The following is a 21,696-nucleotide window of genomic DNA, read 5'->3' as shown; positions in this document are numbered from 1 at the left end:
TTCATATGGCCCAGGGAAAAGTCACAAATGAGTGGCAGATAGATCCCTAGCACAGGAAAAGCCCCACAGTGACGCTATAATGAGTAGAGTCCTGGCCGAGCATGTGCGGTCGGTGCCCCATTCTTTTCAATGGGCTCAGGAAATAGCTGAGCAGCTCGGATATCTGTCCAGTCCCATTGAAAATGAATGAAGCATCAGCAGCACGCTTACATGACTAGCACTCAATTCAATCTCCTCCATGCGGGGGATGCAGCAAGCACGGAGTGAGGAGGACAGGGGACACATGACCCCCCCAGTGATCATTGGGGGTCTCAGTGGTGAGACCCCCATTGATCAGCAAGATATCCCCTATCCACGATAATTCGGGTACATCCCCTTAAAGAAAACTCTTCAGGGAATACTCTACAAAATACTAAAGTATGGAACTGGTAAATGTTTTTTTTTGTGTGTGTAGAAAATATTGAACGTGAATTATAGATTTAGTGCACACCCCAAACTGTAGAGTGTCATCCATAAGGAAAACATGCATACAAGGGCCGGCTTTGACACTATATAATTCTGGCACACTTGCATGCACCAATTCTAAATCTGAGAATAGCTAAAGCCATTATGGATATGATTACAGATCACAAAGTTTTGAGATCTTCTGAAAAGCACATACATATAGATAAAGTTAGGCTAAAGGTGCTGCTTAACCCTTTGTAGCTTTGTAGCACCTGCAGTCCTAAGTAAAATCACATTGCAGTATCACAGTGAGTTGAACTAAATGATAAACGGCAAAAGCTTGGGATCCTCTACATTTGGACAACAAAGTAAGAAATCTATATGTTGCTTAGCCTGACTTGCAGACATCTCAGGAATACCTTGCAGGAGCAGGAGGGGGGGTTGGCACTGGATGGGTGTATGCTGATGTGAGGTTGAAGTAACCACTACACAATTCACTTTGGCTGTTAGCCCCTTCCCAGCTCACCTCTTCCTCTCTCTAGGGAGGGCGTATCCTCTCTCTCCTCCACTTGTTAGAGGGCTGGCCACAAGGAGGAGGGGGATTAATACTTTGTCTGCTCTTCATCCAAACACTTGATAGCAGAATTCCAGACTGAGAGTACATAAAAAGAGACTCGTATGTGGTAAGTAACAAAAACAGATGTTTCCTATAGTTTCTGGCCACAAGGTCACAGCCGACCTACTCTAGTACATAGATAAAGATGTCCAATCTCAGAATGGGACATTCACCTTTCTATTGATTGTCTGAGTCAGAAAACCTAGAACCTGGCAAATCAATTGTATCCTGTGTAGCGCTGAGCAGGTTGTTGTACTGCTTCTGGACTTCCCTTTGTTGTACTTTCTACTTGCAGAAAAGTTGTAGGATCTTTTGTTGTAGTGATGGACAGGCTCTTTATGCTGTTTATGTTTTTTTGGCTTTACTGTTATTACTTTTCTTGTGATAGGACGGATGAGATGAGAACAATGTTACTACTTCTGGTAATGTAACTTCTGTTTGTTAGGCTACATTCACACTGCATTGTAGGCTCCGTCCCGAAGTTCAATCTGAATCAGCGAGAACCTGAGGATGGAATTGCAAATAAATTTCTGTCTGGTTGAAATGCTGGAAAAGACCAGAAACCTGCTGACACGGAGATCACAGCTGGGCAGCTTGGGTCTTCATTTTAGTAGTAACCGCCTTTGGTTCTGTCTGGATCCATTTCTAGTGATCCAGATGGAACCTCAGGACAAAATCCTGAGACGGAAGCTGAAATGCAAAGTGACCAAGGCCTAAGTAAATAGTTTATTGAATTGGTCATTTAATCCCTTAAGGTCCAATGTCCATGGGCGGATCGGATTCTGCATGCAGGAACCCACAGCGGAATCTGACCCTGCCCGCGGCCGAGGACACTGCACACCTGTCCGGGTCTTCTGCATGCTGTGCGGGTCTACTATTTTCTTCATTGTGGATGTGTGCGGAAGCCGCCGCACATGCACAATGGAGTTTTTTTTTTAACTCCTGCTTTTCCACGGAATTAACGGCCCGTCCGCAATTCAATTATGGATGGGCTACCGATTGGATGGCTTCCATTGACTTCAATCGAACCCGTCTCTGCAGGAACTGCACTGAAATGGAGCGCGCTGCAATTGTTTTCCGGACCAAAAAATCCGCAAATCAGATCTGCATGCTTTAATGCATGTGCTGATGTCCATGTTTCTCTATGGGTGGCTTGATTTGTGGATCTTCCACACGGGTGACCCGCAGGGATTCTGCAAATCAGATCCACCCATGGACATTGGGCTTAAGGGCTCAGTCAGACGAGCGATTTTTTTTTTAAAGCACATCAATAGCCGCGGTTAAAAAGTGGCTCTATTAAAACCAATGCTTTCCAATGAAAGTGTTCACATGTATGTTTTTTAAAAGCACTAAAAAAATCGCACCTGCAAAAGATAGGACATGCGAGTGCAAATACACCCATTCACATGTTTTTTCTATATGCGATGTGCAATTTTTTTTTAGTGCGGCTATTCATGCACTAAAAAATTGCTCGCCTGACCGAGCCCTAAAAAAGGGGCCTATTTTGGACCTAAGGACATGTTGATTTTTTTAAGATTTTCATCTCCGCTTTTCAAAAACCATAACTTTTTTATTTTGCCGTTGACATAGGCATATGAATGCTTGTTATTTGCATGGCAAGCTGTAGTTTTTACATGTACCATAGGGTACATGATATATATTACAATGTTTATTAATCTTTGGGGGAGTGTGGGTGAAAAAAACCCAAATTCATCTTTTTGTTTACATCCTTCATCATGCAGCAGAAACGATGAGCGATGAGTTTAACTATGACAGTGCAGTGTAGATAGCAGCCATTCAGTATTGAACTGCCACTATGTTAACTGAATGGAGAGGGGCAGGGAGAGCGAGGAGAGAAATCTCCTGCTGCCTCCCCGCTGTGAGCCAGCGATACTAGCTCCTGTAGCACGAGACCTAGTATGTGCGGGGATGAGTGTCAGGCATCGGTTGCCCCGACATTCGTCCCGTCTAAATGAGTTTTCGGTCTTTGTGTTCTGGTTTTGGAGCAGAGAAATTGACTTAAGAAATAAAATTACCATTTCAGATTTTTTCCTCATTGATTTCAATGGGTTTCATAAAACCAGAATGCTTGCAGTTTGCTTCCGTTCTGTTTACTGGAACAAATAGTGCAGAAACTGCTTTCTAAATGTCTCCCATTCTAATTCCAGTAATGACACAATGGGCCTTATATGAAAACAGAATTTAGTCCTAGAAACCAGTCAGATTACAGATTTTATTGATCCAGAGCACATTTAAAAATGAGGGAAAAAAAGTTATTTGATAGACTGCCATGAGCAGCACCTCAAGTTCTTCAGGCTTCATATCTAAGTCCCAAAATTAGGGGTCCGCTCTCTACGGAATTTCCATAATATTTGCAAATAATGTGCAACACATTTCCACAGTGAATAGCGGCTGTTGAGCACTGAGGGTCTATATAGGGTTTATGAGTTTTTATGCTGCTGTTTGACTCATAAGCCAGTAATAATCATGTTAAACAAGCCAAAGCATTTGCTGAAGCTGCACACAATGTAGAGTCATAGACTGAATACAAGCACTGCGTAAACATATGCACTGAGGGAAATCTACTAGGATTTGTGTTATAGTATCATATCACACTATTTGTTCATGTGCCTCGGGTATTTCCGCTGTATATGTGATATCATAGCTATTGCACCTGGGGAAGGTTATACTAACCTTTCTGTAAAATGATTTGTTTGGGTTTATCTTGTGATAAGGTTTCTTATTATTGAAGTATGCAACACCAAATCCTGAATCTCAAGCCGATGGGACATCTTGCTAATAAATGACCTGGATATAGGTTTTCTGTATACCTTATAAAGTTGTGGATACCCCTGTGCAGAATGCATCTAACCTAGCTTGTTAAAATGGGCCAAAAAGGGTAGAAACAGGTAAAAGTCTACAGGCCTTTTAATATGTTAATCCCATTGTGGTCTTGTTTCACAAATAATAGTTATTGTATTCATTATAGCATTAGTTCTTGAAGTCATTACTATTTTTACTGTATATAATGCTACTTTAAAGGGGTATTGTATAAACTGTAAGTTTTTTCAAGTTTTCACCCATCCACCATATTTGGATACTGTGGAGTGCTGCTGGGGTCTTACCTATTTAAGCTTCACCCACCCACTGGATAGGTGAAAACTCATAGATTGGTCTGACCATTGGGACCCCACTGATCCTGAGCATGGTGGGCCTGTGTCCCCCCTTCTCCTCACTGCGGAGTTGCTTCTACCACCCACAATGACATCAGATTGAATTGAGTAGTGGTCGCGCATGCTTAATGCCACTTTATTTTCAATGGGACTGCTGGAGATGCAAAAAATATAACAAAAAATCCCAGCACTTCCTTAAGTGGGACTGCCAGAAATAGCTGAGTACAAAGCCCATTGGAATGAATGGAGTCAGGCTGGCATGTGTGCCACTAGTGCTCTATTCAATCTGATGTCACTGTGGGTGGGAGAAGCAACCCTGCAGTGTGGAAGAGGGGGACATGGGTCCCCTGTTGTTGGGATTGGTGATGGTCTCAGGGGTCAGAACCCCACCGATCTATGAGTTTTCACCTATCCAGTGGATGTGTGAAAATTTGAAAAAACTTTCAGTCTCTGGCATACCCCCCTAAAGGATGCTTTATGAATGTCCATATTAAGACTACAAATGTGGAACCTCATGCAATTTGACAAGATGAAACTGAGATCACCATAGAATTTAATGGTTACTATAGTAGATCCTAGGCTAGGGCTACTTGGTGACTGCTCTCTCATTTCGGTTAATGGGTTTATAATGCGACTTGCAAGTTACCGTGAAACGCAGGTCACAATTTCTACAATCTATGGGTTGTGGTGGCTGCAACTTGTGACCTCATCAACCTCAATGAGAGTGCAAGGTTGCAAGGCTACATACCAATCTTTGATTGCATGACCCCTGTCTGGCCAAAGTTGCTGTGTTGTCTTAGTCTAAGGAAAATTGTGGTACATGAAATACGTGTTCAGGCATGGCAAATTTGTTGCCAATTTTTAGAGTGGATTTTGCACAAAAACCCGCTACAAAATATAGTACAATGTTAGTAAATGAAGTTTTCCAAAGTTCACTTACACTTCTCAGAACTTTTTTTGTCATGTTGTAGAGCATTCTGCATATTTTCTAATCTACAGCACTCCATGCATGTATTTGCACAGGACTCACAGAAAAATCTGTGGTGGAAATTTTGTGTTGCACCTGTACCCTTAGCAGGGGCGTAACTATAGCGGATGCGGTTGCACCCGGGCCCGGGACCCTTAGGGGGCCCATAAGGCCTCTCTTCTCCATGTAGGTAGCCCAGTACTATGAATAAAGCATTATAGTTTGGGGACCCTGTTACAGGTTTTGCATTAGGGCCCCGAATTTTCATGTTAGGACTCTGGGTATGGGTACAGAAGGAGGGAGGGGAGCCCAGCTGAACTTTTGCACCCGGGCCCCTGAACCTTTAGTTACGCCCCTGCCCCAAAGCCTTATTTATAAGTAAAATGCAGAACTGATGCATTTTAAAGACCAATCCTGTAGAACTTTCTAATAACTTTTGGAAGCCATGACAAACTATCACAGAAGAAAACAGCAGTAGCCAGCATTCCTTATATATATAACCTAATCCCTTACAGTCCAACATTTCATTAGTTCTCTATGTGGGAGGACTGCTAGAACAATGTTTTATGGTAACCGGTAAAAACTTTGATCTCGTTAAGATTTATGAGGTTTTTTTTCTGACCCTGGAACATCAGCAGAATTTTATTCTGTTAGATGGAAACAGTTCAAGGATGTGCACTCCGATTTCTCTTAAAATAACCTTACTGGACAGAAATCACTGGTTATTCCAGCCCAAACTGACTGTACCTTGTTAATCCTGTTTCTGGAATGTCTGAGGAGATAATAATGAGAATGGGTAAGTCAGGGAAAAATAACATTTATGTACAATGTCAATGATACAAAAAGGTGAAAAGCAGCCAAGTGATAAGAGAGCTGAATTCAAAGAAACATGACGCGGCTCTACGTATTGAACCAAGCAGATTACCATGAATCACAGCTGTGGTCAGTGGATCTGGCATAAGTACAACCACAATAAATGTACATCACCCTGACATCACATGGATACGCCAAGCACAAGGGCAATGTACGTGCTGAGAGGTTCTCGACAGAATAATGTGGTACTATCAGCACAACTGTTGGTTTCACTGATATCCTGAGTTGTGTTGGAAGGTATTTTATGGGTCAGATAGTCACTCATAGTACCTACCTCTAAGGTCCCTTATACATAGAACTAGAGATGAGCGAGCATACTCGCTAAGGACAATTACTCGAGTGAGCATTGTCCTTAGCGAGTACCTGCCAGCTCGGATGAAAAGGTTCGGGAGCCGGCGGGGGGCGGGGAGAGGCGGGGGAGAGCAGGGGGGAACGGAGGGGAGATCCCTCTCTCCCCCTGCTCACTCCCGCAACTCACCTGTCACCCGCGCCGGCACCCGAACCTTTTCTTCCGAGCGGGCAGGTACTCGCTAAGGACAATGCTCGCTCGAGTAATTGTCCTTAGCGAGTATGCTCGCTCATCTCTACATAGAACGATTATTATTCAGTTAATTGCTGGATCGTGCTAATCTTCACTGTAAACATGGCCGCCAACAACTGGAATGAGGAATGATTGCTAATCGTTCATCATTCAGTTTATACAGGCGTAAACACCTGCCTATAGTTGACCTTATAAACAGTTCATTTGTGAATGACTTGAGGCGAGTGGCCAGAATAGATCTCTGGCGCGCTCTGCCTCCATTAAGTAAGTGATGATCGTTGGAACGACTGTCGGGCACTTCAGCATACTTTTCTTCACATGCAGCATCATTTGAAGACTACATACCTTCAGCTGGATCTACTCAATGAGAACCATCACCCCTAGAACTATTCCCAAGTCACACTAACGTACAGCTCAATGCAAGGCCTGAGGGGACAGTAAATGACACAGAGATTTTGTCTTTGCTATTCGTTATAGGGCTTGTCTGGGATTAGAAAGCTGCAGGTACTTTCTTCCCAAAAGAGCAATATACCTGTTCAGGAGTTGTCACTAGTATTGCAGCTCAGCTACATTGAATTGAATGGGACTGAGATGTAATTCTACACACAACCTGTGGACAGGGGTGGCGCTGGTTTTGGAGGGAAGCAGTCATGTTTATCTAAACCTGGACAACCCCTTTAGGACAAGGCCTATTTTGGCATTAAGGACCAAGCCTTATTTTTCAAATCTGACATCTGTCACTTTATATGGTAATAAGTTTTGAATGCTTTTACTTATCAATGCGATTCTGAGAACGTTTTTTGTGACATATTGTACTTTATGTTAGTGTGAAATTTTCATCAATAAATTTTGTCTTTATGAATAAAAAAAAATCAAAATTTACTGAAAATTTGGAAAAAAAAAATAATCACAATTTTCAAACTTTACGTTTTTGTGCTTGTAAGGCCGCTTTCACATCTGTGCTGTAACCTCCGCTCAGAGGTTCCATTGCAGATCTGGCAGAAAATACCAGAAGAAAAATCGCTGCATGCAGTGTTTTTTTGTCTGGTAAAATGCTGGACAGCTGAGCGGAAATCAAACGGACCACATTATAGTCAATAAGGTCCGTTCTGCGCTATTTGGTTCCATCGTAAGATGGATCCGTTCCACCAGGGGATTTCCCATTCCTGCTACCATAATGCAGCAGAAAAATGAAACCACTGAGGGAAGATGTGAAAACAGCCTAGGAAAGATAGTCAAACACCACAAAATATTTAATAATTGACATTTCCCAACAGTGAAAAGAGAGACAGAAACGCTATCTTTTCTCCTTATGGAGAGCAGCTAGAAGGTGAGTGAATGAGGAGACTTATAAGACCAGTCGTGCTCCTCTGGGTAATATGCAAATAAGGAAGATGAAGCAATACCTCTGCAGCACCATCTATTAGTAGGCAGCATTCCTGTATGGATTCCGGCTTGGCGTATAATTCCCAGTCATTGTTAGAAGGCTTGTATAAAGAGTCTGACGTTGACTTGCAGAGGAATTTTTTTTAATTTCCTTTATTTGAAAAGAGAGAGACATGGGATTCCCGTTCTCAGGATCAGTGGTAGTCTTAGCGGTGAGACCCCCACTAATCAGACTTTTATCACCTAGCCTATGGATAGGTGATAAATAGAGATAAGCGAGCGTACTCGCTAAAGCAAACTACTCGAGTGACTAGTGCGAGTACCTGCCCGCTCATCTCTAAAAATTCGGTTGCCGGCGGGGAAGAACGGTGAGTTGCAGGAGTGAGCAGGGGGGGAGTGTTCCTCCCCACTCTCCCCCGCCGCTCCCCGCCGGCACCCGAATCTTTTGAGACGAGCGGACAGATACTCGCATAAGGCACTACTCGCTCGAGTAGTTTGCCTTAGCGAGTACGCTCGCTCATCTCTAGTGATAAACGTTGTTCTTGGTACAACCCCTTTAATTGATAGCGTCATGTGCCACCTCCTGAAGCCCCACACTAGGCATAACACAGTGTATACTTTGCCTAAAGTTTTCCTTTGTTGGAAGCCTTCCAGCGAGGGAAATTAATCAATGCCTAGAAGATCCATTATTTTATGAGACTGACACAAATTTATTAGACACATTTTTCTTCGGTATGCCATCTCATGGTTGGTATGCTTTACATCAGTATTTTGTCAAACGGTGTTAATTTTGTTCATTTTGCAATTCCTCTTAGCATTGTCTCCTTTTCTGAACAATTTTAAAACTTTTAAAGTAGGTATAAAAAGTGTTTAAAACACATGATAAATTTTGAAGGACACAAAGAACAATTTAGCATCTTTAAAAGAGACTTCAGGCTTTATTAGATTCCAAGTTAAAACCCAGGGACACACAGAAGATGGCAGCTAAATTAAAACTTTGGTGCACATGAATTGCTGCAAGGAAAATGCCTGGCTGGCCACGGCTTCCCCCGACAAAATCAGCTGTTTGCCCCTATGCCACATACTGAACGGGGTTGTCTGATAGAAGAACCCATTTAATACTCATGTTGTAATATTTAGATGTTAAACAAAGGCGGAAATAGTAGACAAACATCCTGAGCTCTTCCAACTTTTTTTTTGTCCAGCGTACCAAGATATCTTTGTTTTCTAGTTGGAGATTTGTTGTATTTTGATCTATCATGTATCCAGTGCCAGAAAGCCCTACACTGTTAAAGAGTGTAATTAGTGACAAGCCTCCTAGGCCCAGAAGGTATTAATAGCTTCTTCATTAGTCTTATGAAGCTTGGAGGTAGTGCATGACTTAGCCTAGTTGTGGATGACGCTTCTTCCTTTCTCATTTCCCAGACGGCTTTATAACAAAATTTTATATTTGAAAAGCTTAAATCATAATCTTCAATGGTTGAAGTGCTTTAATATTATATTTCTTATGGCTACTTGATTTCCCATTATACCCATGGTATATAAGAGTATTTTATTAGACATGTTAGTCATAAATTATCAAAATGTGCTAATCCTGCACCAGGAGAGAGAAATAAATCTTACAACTCAAATAGCTGGCTGTTCCTTACATATGAGCCATGGTATAAAATTAACAAAATGATTTGTGAAGCCAGAAGACTCCAGCTTCTATAGCGGCCCAGCTGTGAATCTCATGACCTTTAATGTCTGACTTTAGACTACTGAGTTTGCACTTTTTTTTGAATATTCAGTAGGAATATAGTGGGAAGCCAGAAGGTAAAGGTGGTGGTGGTGGTGGTGGTGGTGGTGGGGGGGGGGGGGGGGAGACACACCTCAGATCATGTTGAATGCAGTAAGAGGAAAAAATGTATGAACTGTTGGGGTTCTGTTGTGATTAGACAATATATGTAATCAATAAGAATAAGATGCTGAGTGAATGTGGCAAATTAATTCCTAGCCTGGAGACACGTGAAGAGAATAGACCATGAGTCCCAGTATTTCCCAAACAACTCCAACCTTCCTTTTTGGTTGGCTATCATCTTGTTTGAGGAGACTAAATTGATTACCTCAACTCCTGGAGGGGTATGTGCCGATTTCCAGTATTTCATTTAATCGATTAAAAAGGCATTGTGATAGAAACGGAGATTACGTATACCCATGCCACCGTGTTGCATATGATGTGACATAATTGAGAATGAGAGTCTAGGTTTAGAAATTTGCCAGATAAATTCGTTCATCTGCTTATGAAGAGAACAAATTGTGGAGTCTGAAATACAAATGGGAATAGTTCTGAGTAGAGATGAGCGAGCATACTCGCTAAGGACAATTGCTCGATCGAGCATTGTCCTTAGCGAATACCTACCCACTCGGAAGAAAAGGTTCGGCTGCCGGTAGCGGGCGGGGAGCGGCGGGGGAGAGCAGGGAGGAACGGAGGGAAGATCTCTCTCTCCCTCTCTCCCCCCTGCTTACTGCCGCAACTCACCTCTCACCCGCGCCGGCAGCCGAACCTTTTCTCCCGAGCGGGCAGGTACTCGCTAAGGACAATGCTCGATCGAGTAATTGTCCTTAGCGAGTATGCTTGCTCATCTCTAGTTCTGAGGCATTTTATATATAACAATTCTACTCATCCCACCTTAAAATCCCAAATGATAGTCGTTCGGGATTTTAAGCATGCTTAAAACTGAATGACTGGATGATTCTTGTCCAGTCATTCAGTTTCCGCATGCTTTTACATGGGTAGATATCATACAAAACCCCACGGGAGCGCAGGATTTTGAACAACCTGAGTGATAATATTTAAGGGCCTAAAGTGTAAAAGGGCCTTTATCCTGAGGATAAGTCATCAACAGTTCAGTCAAGGAGAATTCCTTTAGCTATAAACCACACATATTTTTATCATTTACATTTTATTCTGCATTTCGATAAAATGAGAAGGGGCACTTGATGAAAGTAGTATTACAAGTATCACTAGGAAGCATCAAATCCTCCAATCTTATGCTTACTACACCCTGGCATTACGGCTGTGTAAGACTACAATGTAGCACAGGTCTGAGAAACATATTGAACATTCTGGTGATTTGTTACGTTGTAGTCTGGCAGTAGTGATGATTCAGCAGATGCACATGGGCTGTCAGGACTGACTGGTAGTGGGTGGGAGGACATTGAAGTCTTACCCAGCATGGGATCAAGTTTGTGTTTGTTAGTCTTGCTGTTAACATAGAAACTGTGTTTTGCTTGGGTAGTTCTCTCTCAGTAATCCCATTGTGTGAGTTTATAGATGCTTGAAATTAGGGGAGGAGTACAACGGCTCTAATGGGTTTCATGTCATACTGATAGGGAGGTACTCTCCATACAATCTCTGTCCTTTCTGAGATGTTTTCTGGACGAAAGAAAATAAGAGAACATGATTGTTTTAAAAAATATGTTTAAATCAAATTATTTGCAAATTTACAATTTTCACATAAAGTAAGAAGTACATTATCTATTATAGCGAACACCCATGTTGTGATAAAGCAGGCAGGCGCTCTCATCCACACAAAGCGTTTGGCTTTTAAAAACAACCTCTGACCATATACCTTATAAGGCATGTTATAGGAGTGATCCGTATTCTGGACTCTCTTCTGTGTGCCAGATCAGACAGTCGTAAGAACATGTAACAGTGTCTCCTGCCCTGGTGGACATAACCCATCCATCTGTTACATGAACAGCTATTTATTTGGCCACAGGTTAGAGAAACTAGATCGGCAACAATCAGTAGATTGCCAAGCCGGCTTCCATTTATAAAGGGGATATGATTGTGAGACAGACCTTTAAAACAGTGGGAGCAATTTATTTAAGCATTTTTGCAAGAATTTGGGCAAGCAAATACTGGTGCATGCCTGTTTTACGAAAAAAATCCTGACTTTTTTCTGTGCTCACCACTTTTCTGAAAAGCGGACAGAGTTTAGGGAAAGGGGCCGTAAATGTAAACTTCTTTCAGTTTACAAACACCACTTACGGACTGCATTTCTTGACATGCAAACAAGTGTTTTGTCACTGATGAGACAACCAAGAACTCAATTGAGAAAATGTGTACCTGACTCAAACAATACGTCTTTTTCATCTGACTGCCCCCTGTGTTGTTCAATTCACTACAAAAAAGTTTCGCTTTAAGCCCCCAGACCTAGCTTGGTTTCAGTCGGCATGAACCAATGTTTGCTGTAGCATAAATGAATTACAATGCCAAATACAGGGATTACATCAGCATTGCATAAAGTCATGTCTTCTGTCTAGGTTTAACAATATCTTTACAACCAAAGTCCCAGTTACACATAACAATTGCCGCTCAAAAGTCATTACGTCTAAACGCCAGCTATTGTGCCCTTTTCATTTGCTTTTCATTCATCATTCAGTTTCATCCAGCATAGAAATCATTGACTTCTCGTTACCTTTGAATACTTCCAGGACAGTGTTTCAGATAGAATGTGAATGACTCTCAAAGATGATCTGCCTGTCTAAATGGGCTTCATGAGCACGAACAACTGCAAATGAATTAGTGGTGACCTCAGCCTGTGACGCTCATTTAAATGAGAGTCGGCTCGTGTAAAAGAGGCTTAAGGGTGGACACCCACTGGCGTTTTTTTCTCCACAGCGATGCAAGACTAAAGTTAAAGTCTCGCATCGCAGTGCGAGAAAAAAGCCAGCATCACGCCGAGATATTGGCATGACGCCGGCATATCCCCAGTCTTTTCAATGGGGCCAGCGGCGCTAGCCCCATTGAAAAGAGAAGCAGAATGCCGGGGACTTCTGCCACAGCTGTCACAGCTGTGGCAGAAGTCCCCGGCATTCTAGCCCATTGCTTTCAATGGGATCGGCACTGCTGCCAATCCCATTGAAAGGAATGGTTTCTGCCAAGCCCCGTGGAATGATTATTGGGGAAGGGCTTATATTTCAAGCCCTTCCCCAATAATCATTCCACGGGGCTTGGCAGAAAGCAGTGCTTTTAATGGGATCAGCAGCAGTGCCGTTCCATTGAAAGCAAAGGGCTAGAATGCCGCGGACTTCTGCCACAGCTGTGACAGCTGTGGCAGAGGATTCCTTCATCCCCGGGATCCCCGCGGGGATGAAGGAAACTCCTGTCACAGCTGTGGCAGAAGTCCGCGGCATTCTCCCTATGTTTTCAATGGGGCTAGCGCTGCTGCCGCTGGCCCCATTGAAAACACTAGCGATATGCCGGTCCTATACCGGCGTCTTTTTTGCGCTGCGAGGTGAGTTTTCTCGTGCTCTCGCAGCGCAAGAGAGAATATATCGCCAGTGGGTGTCCACCCTAAGGGTGATCTTACAAATAATGAAAAATCCTTCCCCAAGTGAATAAACAAATGACACAGTTTGCTCGCTTGCTCGGCTGGTCAGTTTAAAGATAAAGCATCTATTCTTTTTAACAGGATCGTTCAGTTCCCTGTACCAGTAAGAACGACTGAATGATCGGTGTTTAACCCAAACGATTAGCAAACAAGCCTATGATGATTTTCTCGATTGCATAGAATGAGCGATAAGCCAACAAATTATCGTTCATCGATCAATTGTTGGCCGTGTTTACACTGAATGATTATTGTTCAAATTTGAACAATCCAGCTTTGTTGTGTTGCTTTTGAATGATAATCGCTCCATGTCAAAGTACCCTAAAGCTTATATATACATGGCGGATAGCGAGTCGTGCCTGAGATTCTTGGGTGCAACTCACCTTGCATATGCCATGAACATCCTGTATTGTGGGACATCGCACATTTGCATGTACTACTTTCATGCGAGACTTGCACCAAAATAGGACATGCTTCAACTTTTCCTTTTCGCAGCATCGAGAAAAAAAGCACCTACGGTATGTAAATAGACCATTGCATACAATTGGGTCGATTTTCATGTGGGTTTCTTGTGTCGCTTAACACACAAAATTTGCGCTAGAATATCGGCGTGTAGATGCGGCCTAAGGGCTCCCACACACTTACATTTTTTTGACGCTGCGTTTTTTTAACGCAAATGTCAATGGGACTTTCTGATGTTAAAACGCATCACAATTTTAACATTAGAAAGTCCCATTGACAACCGTGTTAAAAAAAACTCAAGTGTGCAGGAGCCATTAGGCCGCATCTACACACCGGTATTCTAGCGCAAACTGGGTTCGCACAGGTCGGATTTGCTGCAGTTTTGCCGCGGTTTGCCGTTGCATATGCAGTGCAGATGTGTTTGGGCAAAAAGCTGTTCTCACAGGACGGATTTTTTCCGCAGTGCAGAAATGCAGCTGCGGTGCGGTTTTTCAAGACGCAGCATGTCAATTCTTTTGACTTTTCCGCAGCGCTTTTGTGTGCATAGGCCTCTATGGACACAGTAAAATCTTCATCAAAATACGCTGCAAAAGTAAAAAAGCGCTGCAGATTTTCCACGCGGAAAATACGCAAGAAAATATGCAAGACAAAAATAACCTTCGAAGCGGTTTTGCCGAAGAAGCTGTTCTTCTGCAGCAAAACCGCAACGGAAAAAAAAGCAGCAAAACCGCAACAAATCCGCCCTGTGTGAACACTGGGTGTTTTTCCACTAGTGCGATTTTGCTGCGTTTTTTAAACACTATGGTCAATGGGTAGAGATGAGCAAACGCACTCATTTAGGGCGATTTCGCAATCGAGCACCGCTTTTTCGAGTAACTGACTACACGGGCGAAAAGATTCAGGGGGCGGTGTGGTGGAGCGGGGGGAAGCAGTGGGGAACAGGGGGAGCTCTCTCTCTCCCCCCCCCCACTCCCCTCTGCAACCCCCTGCTCACCCCCGGAATCTTTTCACCCGAGTAGTCAGTTACTCGAAAAAAGCGGTGCTCGATTGCGAAATCGCCCTAAACGAGTATGTTCGCTCATCTATATCAATGGGAATTTCTAATGTTAAAAACTAGAGATGAGCGAACGTACTCGGTAAGGCCGATTTCGCAATCGAGCACCGCGATTTTCGAGTACTTCACTACTCAGGTGAAAAGTACTCGGGGGCGCTGTGGGGCGGGGCGTGGTGGAGCGAGGGGTAGCAGCGCGGAACAGGTGGGAGCTCTCTCTCTCTCCCCCTCTCCCCCCCACTCCCCTCTGCTCGATTGCGAAATCAGCCTTACCGAGTACGTTCGCTCATCTCTCTTAAAAACGCATGGCACAAAAATCGCAAGTTGGTGCTTTACGATTTTTGTGCGATGCGTTTTTAACATTAGAAAGTCCCATTGACATTTGCGTTAAAAAAATCGCGATATCGCAGCGTTAAAAAAACGCTAGTGGAAAAACACCCTGATACTAGGACCAGTAGCAAGGTGTAGCACTACCTCAAATGTGAACATTCTGTAGCTTTATAAAGACCCTTGCTAATTTGTGCAATCAGTTTTCTATTTAAGTAGTTTGTTGTACATCAGTTTAGGCCTTATTCACACGGGCTACAAAATCTCACGACTTTGTAGCACTACAAAACGCATGTATGTGAAGCTCATGCTTTCCAATGGGATCTTTCAGGCTACAAAACATCTCATGTGAAAGAACCCATTGGAAGCGATGGGCTTCACATGCGTTTTTGTAGCGCTACAAAGTCGTGCGATTTTGTAGCCCATGTGAATAAGGCCAATATTTGCCAGGTGAAGCCAGACAATTGTCCGAAAAACGTGATAGCAGCAGACGCTACCGCTTGTGTATTTACCCTCTAAGCATGCTATTACTGGAGTGACTGCTGCATCCCACTGGGAGTGCAACCTCCAAAACAAAGAAAAAGGCACAACCGCGCAAAGGAACATAAAACTAAGGGGAGTTCTCTCCCTATAAACCCCTAACCCGGGAGGGGGCCCTGCCTACTCGGCGGGCCGATCGCTCCAATAGGTGCGAGCCCGCACTCGTGCCTGGGCCACTGACAAGTCCCTATCCGGGAGCCCTAGCACCAAAGAAAGGAAAACAAATAACCAAATAAAGCAGGAATGGACTTAGCAAGAATAGAGGAGCTCCAGCCAGGATGTGTTCCTCCGTCGCTGTGCAGCGGCAACTGAAGCATTGACCAGCACAGGGGTCAATGCTAGCACAGTTTAAATAGGAGCTGAACTACCCAGCACCAGGTGCTGACTGACATCACTCCTGCAACTACCACACCCCTCAGCTCCAGGAGAAGCAAGGGCACACCCTAAACCAGGTCTGGCTTGCAAGCAAGGTGCAGGCCTCAGAACGGCTGCAACAGTGACATTAACACTTGTGTAGCACTAATTGCAGGGCTGTACCTGCACTAACAGCTTCAGCCCAGCAATTGTTGGGAAAACACAAGCACTGGTGGCAGCCGCTAGCATTCATGTAATAGCAGCCTAAGGCCTGTTGCACACGGGCGGATTTGCATTGCCAAATCCGCAATCATCACCAGCGTGGTACAATCCGCGTTATTCCACACACATTGAAAGAATACAGAATAGTAACAGAATTTGTAGTAAGAAAATGCACCAGTTACCACTTACCTTGGGTGAGTTCTGGGCGATGGTAGAATGAAGAAGAGTATATATCCAAATTGACATGTTTTACAAAACAATGAGACTATCACAGGTAATTATAATCTATATGTAACCGATCTGTGGCTCAAGATCATCTACAGAACCATTGTATCTGTGTAACTGTATAAGGCTTTTCAACAATATACAGTATATACATTTACTAATCTTTTCCTTTTATTCTCCTTTTAGAAACCAGTGGAGATGGCATACACACATTACCTGCTTATTTTGTGCTTGGCGTCTTACTTGAAGGAAGGATTTACTGAGAATTCAACTCTGCCACCATATTCACCAAACACTTCGGCGTGGCCAGCTGGCTGTGGTCAGGATGTCCAGTCTATCTACTTTGCTCTTTGCGATCTTACAGCCGTCTGGGGTATTGTCCTTGAAGCAATCACCTCCTTAGGCATTATTTGCACAATCATTTTAGGGATAATTTTTTTCTCACTTGCTCCTTCAGTTTCTCAAGATGCACGCAAGGGTACCCTAGCCCTAAACTTTCTGTTTATATTCGGGACCCTGGGCTTATTTTCTTTAGTTTTTGCATTCATCATTGCACCCAATTCCAACGTCTGCATAGTTCGAAGGTTTTTGTTTGGTGTTTTGTTTGCCCAGTGCTTTGCATGTCTGGTAGCACATTCGGTCAGGCTCAACTACTTAGCTCTTCAGAACAGAGGTCCAGGTGGGTGCCTGGTGTTTCTGTTAGCAATTGGACTTTTCTTGGTAGAAGCTGTGATCAACGTGGAATGGCTGCTCATTACTAATGTGCGTCAAACAGTCCATGATACTGGGCCTTTTATAAGTCCATGTAACATCACCAACCAAGATTTTGTGACAGCTCTAGTCTATGTCATGTTCCTCATTGTAGCATCACTGGTCATCCCTTGCCCTGTGCTCTGTGGACACTACTTACAATGGAAACGGCATGGAAGACACATTGTATTAACAACATTTTTCTCACTTCTCATCTGGGTAGCATGGATTGTAATGTACCTCTACGGCAATGAGAAGCTAGGACATTCCTCCTGGGATGACCCAGTACTGGCCATTGCTTTAGCATCAAACGCCTGGGTTTTTGTCTTGTTTTATATTATTCCACAGTTAATGGAAATGACAAGGTCTGGATACAAATATGAAGATGATACCTTTAACATACTGAAGAGACATTCTGACACTACACAATCCATAGTGATGGAAAACAGAGCATTCTCTATGGATAACCAAGATGCTGAAATGGTCAACTCTAGGCATGAACAAGGTGAGTTTACTTAATATGTCTTCAAGGGCCAAGACATAAATTCTCCGTTCTCAAACCTCACATCTGTTTTCTAGTTGTATTAAAAGAATATAATCATATTATTATATTTATTTGCCTTCGGGCCACATAATATTCTTACTAGTTATCCAAAACAATTCATGAGGATGTGGTTTAAAAGTCAAACTGAAACCTTAGCTATAACACGGCATGACGCTTATAAAATGGCCAAACGTTGAAATTAGATTGAAAGTAAAATTGTTATGTCAGCTATTGAAGTAAAGGAGCCTCCTGTCTCTTTGTTCTGATGATTCTGGGGATTAACTGTGGTCAGATTCCCACCAATGATGCACGAATTCATCAAAGGGATGGAAAACCCCTTTCATGAAGGTTGCTCATGTGTCTATGCACTGAAGCTGCAATCATTGAACCGCAATATAGTGAGGGATCACTGTATATATATATACATGCCTCTTTGGATCTATTTAATTATGCCTGAGGGCTCAGTCACACGGGCGCATCGGCAACCATACACCGGCGCCGATGCGCCCGTGTGACTGACAGTTAGAGGACGGCCGTACCTGAAGACGGCTGTCTCTCTCCAGCGCTGATCATAGAACACATGACCACACATTCTGTTAAGCTGGCTGCTATTTTCCCAGATGACATAGTGCAGCATGCTGTGCTATCTTACCCTGGATTATAATGGCATTCATCAGCGGAGGTTCAGAACTGAGTACTCAACGCTGGTGTGAACAAAGCCTTATAGGAAAAACACTGGTGATAATCACTATCTTCTACACTTCAGACCCCAGGAGCTATACCTGCAGCCTGGTCCTCTCCCTATAGTTTCCCTACTGGCCGAGCTGGCATGGCAACCTAAATACTCACCATAGCCATCCAGCATTCCATACCCCAGCAATTATGAAGAAGAGGTTTTTCCTCGAAACGCATTTGTTCTGCTGGTTATACTCTTTATATAATAAAATCTTCTTATCTTACCATCATGATCATTTTTGGAGTCATTGCAGCCATTTTTTCTTTCACTCCCACTGTGTACTTCTTGACCTGTCTTGTACAGGTGCACGTCTGGCCGGTAGCACCTCCTACGTACACTTGTACCACTAATCATCATCGAACTGTATACATCCACCCACGGAGTAGCTCCCCGATCTCCTTTCACTTAGAATCCTTCATGCAGTCTTTCTCTAATTATATGCATGGCCACACACTGGTTTACATGGAAATTTACATAATTACACATTTGTAATACATACATCCTATTTCTCTTCCAGTCAATGAAATAATCAATGAAATGCTTATATTGCACTGTATCACTAAAGCTATTTGTGTTTTGTTTCTTAACTAGACAAACCAGTTTCTCCATACAGTAACTATCCTGGACTCTATCCCACTCTACATCTGAGCCCTGCGGTAAGTTTCAGCTCAAAATAAAGTGGCTATAAAAGGTTATATTTAGTCACTATCTTCGTGTTTGCTAATATTCTAAACATGGTGATTAAAACGCCTAAAAATATCCAAAATCAAAGGGGTTGTCCGACTTCCAGCTGTTTTGCTACAGAAAGTAGCAGCTACATACATTGTGCAGTGGCCCGGATTGGTACTAAAGACGGACTTCTATTGAAATAAATGGGACTCAGCCTGCAGTACCAACCTGAGCCACTGCGTAATGTATGGAGCTGTCTGCTTCCTGTAGCAAAACTGTTCGAAGTAGGACAACCAAATGAAAGCAAATCTGTTGGGATGGTATTTTGCTTGAAAGTTATAGAACATCACTACCTACTGGTAATGACATGTGCTTAGCTTTGCCTTTTAAAGAGGATCTTTCAGTTGTACTCATTTGTCTATTTTAGTAATTACATTAACTACAATATAACAATTTTGGAGCATCATCACTTATAGCTCTCTGTTGTGCTGTTCCTGTTATTCCTCCTTGGGTGTTACCAGTAGGATGTGTCCCTGCAAACTTGCATAGTCCAATCAGGGCTGACAGTATCAGACTGTGTAGGGACACACCTTTTTGACAAGTTGTTAATTTTTTCCTATACACTTGTGGAAAAAAAAGGAAACAAGATGGAAATGTTGGATTGCTGCAAAACTTGGCTTGCAGTTATAGCTTAGCTCAGGCAGATACGTAGATGATTACAGTTGTGGTCTGATGAGACATTGGGTCCTACCACCATATCCGTGAAAGTGCTTCCCCTGTTGCTTTGTAAAAAGACCCTCAGAGTTTACCTTTGTGTAGTGTGCCTCTAGTTGAGAGATCGTTGACTGCTAGACATGCCTCTCTGATGGACTCGGAGACATTTTGCCCAGTTAACAGACTTTGAGAAGGGGCGCATCATAGGAATGACAGAAGCAGGATGGTCATTTCGATGAAGTACCCAACACGAGCACGAGTAGATCCAACAGTTTTGTTGTCCACCGTCCAGACACGTGTGGCACCTTCCACTGCTGAGAATGCAAAACATCACTGATCTCATGATATTTCCTCTTCTCTGTCGACCATCCCTTAAAGTGATCATCAGAAGACATTTCTTATGCTGCAATCAACTCCTCTTGAATGAGAAGTGCACTTAGCATACAGGACAGGGGCGAAGCTGAATTGGTTGAGGGTGTAGCTGCTGAGTTAGAGAGGGACTGCAGACTAATGAAAAATGTAGTGCAGTTTATTACCTGTGCCCAATTAGAAGTTGCAGCACAATTAAAGAAGAGTGCCTAAAGGAAGTGTCATGGATCATAAATTAAAAAAAAAAAAACATGAGGGATCGGTGAGTAGGTATTGTTGCAACACATTTTGTTTGAACATTCGATGAAGTTGGATAACCCCTTTAATCTTCCCCATAGGACATGGAAACTGTGAGCCACATACCGGTACATTTACCGCGGATTTCAATGGAACCTTGGCGTTACCATCTGTGAACTTGGGACACATTGACAGTGAAGAGCTACAGGCTGATGAGAAGGCCACTCTATGGATCTCATGCTATATAAGAGCTCCCTCAGATAAACTTCAGAACAAAACTTGTAGGTGTAATGGGACTGATGAAATCCTGCGGGAGGCTGACAAAATGAGTTTTATCACAAGTTCTTCTATCAATTCTTTCCAGCATTATGAATATTTGATAGGGTTGCATTACATTTTAATCATTCTAGTCTGATTTACTGTTTCCTACTTGCCAGACGGTCCCCCTGAGCCTTCATTAACCAACCTGTTAACATTTCAGAAGAACAAATGTTTACTCGCTGTGCCGAACGCAGCAAGCATCCAGTCAGTTCTGGTCACTAAACTCTTATACTAGAGGGAGTTGTTGAGTTAAATGCACTGGCACTAGAGCTAGTAACGATCCTGATGGAGTGAAGAGTCAATAAACTGTATTATATGTTGGCGAACAAATGCCATAATTACTATCTTGTTTTATCATCTTGTTAATCAGTTGTCTTTCCACTTAACTTTAAGGCCGCTTTCACAGCGCTACAAATCGCATATATGTGAAGCCCATGCTTTCCAATGGGTTCCGGCACATTAGTGATGTTTTGTAGGCTGCTACGTTGCGAAAACAAAATGTGGCATGTTCTATACAGCTGCGATTAGCGATTTTTTTTTGTAGCTCATGTTTCCCTATGGAGCCTTCCTTTGTGTTGCATCGTATCGCACGAAATTGTGGTTTTCGTGCACTGCAATGTTTACAGTAAGAAGTCCTATTGTTTGTCCCTAAAATAAACCCTAGCTGCATTAAAAAAAAACAACAAACCAATACATTACCTAACAGGCGCTGTCCGCTCCACCACACTTCTCTTCCGGCAGTTCTGACACACTTGTTTGTAGTTTTCAGGCTGCGTTTCCTGGGCAGGGGGTTCAAA

General features: G+C 43.0%; 1 protein-coding gene across 1 annotated transcript; it reads left to right on the top strand.

The window, feature by feature from the left end:
* The first annotated feature begins 1,089 nt into the window (after positions 1 to 1,089).
* On the top strand, positions 1,090 to 21,460 carry LOC136631474 (G-protein coupled receptor family C group 5 member C-like). Its single transcript, XM_066605770.1, has 4 exons — positions 1,090 to 1,127; positions 16,746 to 17,814; positions 19,181 to 19,245; positions 20,680 to 21,460. The coding sequence occupies exons 2-4, from the start codon at positions 16,758 to 16,760 to the stop codon at positions 20,752 to 20,754; spliced, it is 1,197 nt and encodes a 398-aa protein (XP_066461867.1). The 5' UTR covers positions 1,090 to 1,127; positions 16,746 to 16,757; the 3' UTR covers positions 20,755 to 21,460.
* The last annotated feature ends 236 nt before the right edge of the window (positions 21,461 to 21,696 follow it).

This window comes from Eleutherodactylus coqui, chromosome 6 (genome assembly GCF_035609145.1).
Source record: "Eleutherodactylus coqui strain aEleCoq1 chromosome 6, aEleCoq1.hap1, whole genome shotgun sequence".
Taxonomy (NCBI): Eukaryota; Metazoa; Chordata; class Amphibia; order Anura; family Eleutherodactylidae; genus Eleutherodactylus; species Eleutherodactylus coqui.
Note: the sequence above shows the minus strand (reverse complement) of the source record. Positions and strands in the feature narration are given on the sequence as shown.